At 54.6% G+C, this 5,222-nt stretch overlaps 1 protein-coding gene across 1 annotated transcript; it reads right to left on the bottom strand.

Annotated features, from left to right (window-relative positions):
- Positions 1-596: 596 nt before the first annotated feature.
- On the bottom strand, positions 597-2,335 carry LOC136789103 (E3 ubiquitin-protein ligase Topors-like). The gene is made up of 2 exons (XM_066988742.1): positions 2,103-2,335; positions 597-1,969 (listed from the first exon to the last, which is right to left on the bottom strand). The coding sequence occupies exon 2, from the start codon at positions 1,880-1,882 to the stop codon at positions 851-853; it is 1,032 nt and encodes a 343-aa protein (XP_066844843.1). The 5' UTR covers positions 1,883-1,969; positions 2,103-2,335; the 3' UTR covers positions 597-850.
- Between the last annotated feature and the right edge of the window lie 2,887 nt (positions 2,336-5,222).

Below are 5,222 nucleotides of genomic sequence, written 5' to 3' on the forward strand. Positions count from 1 at the left end.
AAGTCATAACATGAGTGAGCGGACTGCAAATTGGCAAAATGTTCCAGAAGTGTAGTGTAAAAAGAAAAATAATAATAATAATAATAAAAATTTGAAGTTACTTGGAACTTTGGTAGAAAATATCTTATGCAGGTTTGCATCTTGTGCAGGTTTGCAGGCACCAGACCACTGAAGGTCTTCTGGGTCGGAGGGAGAATGTTTGAATCAACCTGCTGCTTCACAGTGAAACAGTGTAATGAACAAAGTAACTCTGGCATGTTTAGAGGCTTGGGAGCAAGCAAGCAACTTGGCAGCAGGATTCTTCAAAAGCTTTGGGAAATTGCCGTAGGCCTTTCCACTCGGTGTCTGTGGTCCTCGCGCATCCAGAAATGTACTCCAAGCACCTGTAAGTGTTACTATGTGCTTTCAACTGATACTCTTTGTACAAAACAAAAAATAAAATAAAAGCCCACAACAAAAAACACCACATTTTACACTCCAATAAAATTCTTAACCTTTATTTTTATGAATCAGACCAAGCAAGAATTGTTTGTAATGGTTAGGAGTTGTTTAGCGGTTAGACTTGTTTTACAAAGCCCATGATTGTGTTCCTGGCAGTGGCATGGGGCACAGGATATGTTTCCGGTCATCCCAGGGTTGCTTCTACCATTGCAAGTATGAGGCGCTTTCCTTCGTGGGTGTGAGGGACAGTGGGGGCCAGCAGGGCACGGGGACGGCACCAGGAAAAGGGAGGGAAGGCAGCAGCATGCACGGGGCTGTGGCAGCTCTGGTTTGAATCACACCGAGACATTTTCTGTGGTATATTCAATCTATTTTATTGTTCTTTATTTCATCTCCCGCAGGAGCCCTGCTAGAAGCGCCGAGGGAGCGGCCTCTTGCAGGGCTGGGGAGAGTCTTGGGCACTGCTCGCCCGGGTGCGCTTCCTGGGGCGCCGGGACCCCCGAGTCGAGCGGTGAGGAGTGGAGGGTCTGCGCCTGCAGGCCCGGGCAGAGGGACCTGCTGCTGCCTCCTGCCCCAGCTCTTCACGGGGCTCTTCCTGCTCCTGGGGGTTGGCTGCAGCTGGGACTTCGCCAGGACCCCCATGCTGGAAAGCGCTGGATGTGCTGGGCAGCTCCTCCATGTCAGGGCCTGCGTTGCTGTTGGAGGGCGCGGGGCTGGTGCTGATGGTTCCCTGCATGGAGGCAGTGGGACCAGAAGCATCTGCAGGACTGTCCTCCTGTACCCCAGCAGTGTGGCCACTCTCGAGGCCCAGTAGCCTCCGTGCCTCCTCTCCGCAGAGGCCCACGATGGTGCCCACGAGCCCGTCGATGAGCGGCACGGTGAGGGGCCCCAAGGCGGGCTGTGTGTGCTGAATGATGGCGTCCCTGTCCAGCCCCATCACACACAGGGAGTGCAGGAGGAAGCTCTCTGCAGCTCTCGCCTGCCACCAGCGTGTCCCGTAGATGGCTGAGATCTCGCGGCGCAGCCAGGGCAGCACAGGGTTGAGGATGTCCCTGCGCTCCCTGAACAGCACGGCCCAGTCCTCGGGCAGGAGGCCGCCCACAGCAGCGCGGGGATCGGGCTCCGCATCCCTCTCCTCGGCTGGCACAGAGGACGCAGCCGGCGCTGCAGGGCTGTGGGGGGCGGTGGCGCTGCCTGCCTGGAAGCCAACAGGTACGGGCACTGCGGGAGGGGAGACGATGCATTCCAAGTAGTCCTCCTCTCCCCGCACGGAAACCTTGATGGTCCTCATGCCCGTCCTGCAGAGTGGGCAGCTGGCCTTCAGTTTTGCCCAGCGCTGGATGCAGCCCAGGCAGAACCGGTGGTTACATGGTGTCGCGTAGGCCACATCCTTTCGCCCCTCCCGGCAGACGGGACACGTCCACGCCTCCTCTGTGGCCATGGTCTTCACGCTAAGGTGCGCTGGGGAGAGCTGGTGGTGACGAGCTGCTCCCCTGCACCGGCACTGCAGAAGCGGGTATCGCGCACGCTGCGAGGAAGAGAGAAGGTCACTGGCTGTGCCCCGGCCCCTCAGCAGGAAACCCCCCGGCCCCAGCCCCACGGCTGGGTGGTCCCACGTCCCCCGCGGGCCGCCCCGGGGCACGTGGCCCCACACAACTCACCTGTGCTGCTGCAAGTGCTCCTCACAGGGCCCCGGCTGCCTGAGCCAGGCAGGGCCGGGGAAACACAGGCACTGCCTGCGGGGACGGGCACTGAGAACAGCTGCCGACGGCCCCACAGCACAGCTCCAACAAATCCTTGCTCGGCGCTCCAAGCCTCGCACAAACGCTCAGCAGGAATCCAGGCACGAGCCAGGCTGGGGCGGGCTCTGCCTGCGCCCCAATATGAGCAGAGAGGGCCGTGAAGTCACAGTCCGTTGCTGGGTGACCTCAGAGCCCATGGCTCTGGGTGACCTCAGAGCCCATGGCTCTGGGTGACGCCCAAAAACTAAAGCACGTGTCTGAAAGCATTGCCCAGACGTTTTGTGAACTCCAGCAGGCTTGCTGCTCTGACCACTTCACTGGGAGGCCTGGTTCAGTGGCCAAGCCCCGTGTCAGTGAAAGATCTTGTCCTCACCTCCAGGCAGAGCCTCCCCTGTCACAGCTCCATGCCATTCCCTCCACTTTTGTCACCGTCCCCAGAGAGCAGAGCTTAGCGCCGGGCCCTTCGCTCCCCTCGTGAGGAAGCTGCAGGTCACCATCAGGCCTCTCCTCAGTCTCCTGCAGGCTGAACAAACGCAGGCACCTCAGCCGCTCCTCATCTGTCCTGCCCTCCAGACCCTTCACCACTTTGAAGCCCTCCTTTGGATGCTCTCTCTCTAAGAGGTTTATGGCCTTCTGATAGTGCCATGCCCAAAAGTGCACACAGGACTCGAGCTGATGCTGAAAGAGCGCAGAGCAGAGCACAGCAATCCCTGCCCGCGACCGGCTAGCGATGCTGTGCTGGAGGCACCCCACGATGCCGTTGCCCCTCCTGCCTGCCAGGGCCCACGGCTGACTCACGTTCAATTTGCCGTCGACCAAAAGCCCCAGAGCCCTCTCTGCAGGGCTGCGCTCCAGCCTCTCCTCCCCCCAGACTGTCCGGACAGCCAGGGTTGCCCGTTGCCAGGTGCGCAATCCCTCACTCGCTCTCGCTAAACCTCATCTTGTTGGGGATTGCCCAGCCCTCTGATTTGTCTGGATCTCTCTGCAAGGCCTTCCTCCCCTCCATGGAGTCAGACGCTCCTCCCAATTTAGCATCGTGCCTAAATGGACTCAAGACGCCCTCGAGTCCTGCGTGCAAGTCAGTTAGGACAACATTGAAGAGAACTGGCCCTAAAATGGAGGCCTGCAGAAGCCCCCTAGTGACTGGCCGCCAGCCCGATGCAACCCCATTTACGATAACCCTTGGAGCGCGACCCGTCAGCCACTTGTTCACCCATGGCATTATGCATTGCTCTAGCTGTGTGCTGCTCAATTTGTCCAGAAGGAGACAGTGAGAAACAATATTGAAGCTGTGCTGAAATCCAAACAGGTGCCATCAGATGGCTTCCCTTGGCCAACTAGACGGTTGAGCACTTCCGAAAAGGAAATCAAGTGCGTTAAGCAGCACTTTCCCCTCGTGAACCTGCGTTGGCTGTGATCAATGACTGCATTGTCCTTCAGGTGATATTAAGAACTCCCAGAATACTTTTCACCATATTTTTACCACTTTTCCCTCCCAATTGATTGGGGGGAGTTGAAAAATCATAAAATAATAATAATAATAATAATGTTATTATTATTATTATTAATAACAATATTAACAATAATAATAATATTAATAATAATAATAATAATAAAGAGAATATCATATTCATGTTCATAAGAAGAACAGGAATAAAAGAACAGGGAAGGTAAGCGAGGCAAAGTGCAACCGCTGACCAGCTGCTGACAGATGTCCATCCCATCCCCAAGTAGCAGCCCTCTTACCAGCCTGGCCTAGCAGAACCTAGTAATAATTCAGCGCCATGCCCTGTGTTATGCAATATCCCTTTAGCCTTTTGCAATGTCCCTGTGTGAAGCATTTGTACACAACAGATGCAAATCTGCTCCCATCCACTGCTTTCTCTGTTGAATGTAGAAGGGCAACTTTGCTGACAAATGCTCTCTTGCAGCCCCCAGTCTTATATCTCGATCCTTGTGCATGCTGCATTTAAAAATGAAAGGAAAAAGGGAAAAGGGAAAAGGGAAAGGAAAAAGGGAAAGGGAAAAAGAGGGAGAGGGAGAGGGAGAGGGAGAGGGAGAGGGAGAGGGAGAGGGAGAGGGAGAGGGAGAGGGAGAGGGAGAGGGAGAGGGAGAGGGAGAGGGAGAGGGAGAGGGAGAGGGAGAGGGAGAGGGAGAGGGAGAGGGAGAGGGAGAGGGAGAGGGAGAGGGAGAGGGAGAGGGAGAGAGAGGGAGAGGGAGAGGGAGAGGGAGCGGGGAAGGGAAAGGGGAAGGGGAAGGGGAAGGGGAAGGGGAAGGGGAAAGGGAAAGGGAAAGGGAAACGGAAAGGGAAAGGGAAAGGGAAAGGGAAAGGGAAAGGGAAAGGGAAAGGGAAAGGGAAAGGGAAAGGGAAACGGAAACGGAAACGGAAACGGAAACGGAAACGGAAACGGAAACGGAAACGGAAACGGAAACGGAAACGGAAACGGAAACGGAAAGAAGAAATAAAAATTTAGGAATGGCTATACGGAAGGAGAAGCGTCTTTCCTCCACATTGCATATGGTGACCAAGACCGAAGCAAAGGAACCTTTGTGGCTGAACCAGAAGAATTGGAGGTTAATTTGAAAATGTTATTCTCTAGCCCAAAGGAAAAAATGCACTGAACACTAGGTCAAGGCAAGAAATAGAAAGCTCTTCTTGAGGACAGAAATCTCAAAACCTAAGCACAACATCGGGGGAAGATTAGGGCTGTCCAGAGGAAGAAGAAATACCCACAGAGTGAAGTGGCAAACCCATCCTGGCTGGAGTAGGGTTGAAAGTTGTAGCCTCTGCTTACACACACGATGGAAGTACAGCAGCAGTCTCTGCGCAAAGCAGACTTTAAAAAGAGAACCCATTCCTAAACCATGGGAGAGATCCTTGACACAATAGCTCTCAAAGTCGTGAAGAGAGCAGAAGAGCGGTTTTGCACACAGCGTTTGCTGTTTCCATTGCTTGTTAGGGTTATGCTTTCCTTGTATACAGCATCTGCATACAGATGCTGCGAAGCTTCCAGGTCGCTCCCTGTCACTGGGTGAATT

Source organism: Anser cygnoides, chromosome Z (assembly GCF_040182565.1).
Source record: "Anser cygnoides isolate HZ-2024a breed goose chromosome Z, Taihu_goose_T2T_genome, whole genome shotgun sequence".
Taxonomy (NCBI): Eukaryota; Metazoa; Chordata; class Aves; order Anseriformes; family Anatidae; genus Anser; species Anser cygnoides.

What these genes read in the sequence shown, in the direction of transcription:
- LOC136789103 (XM_066988742.1), bottom strand. Translation starts at nt 1,882, where the DNA reads ATGGCCACAGAGGAGGCGTGGACGTGTCCCGTCTGCCGGGAGGGGCGA.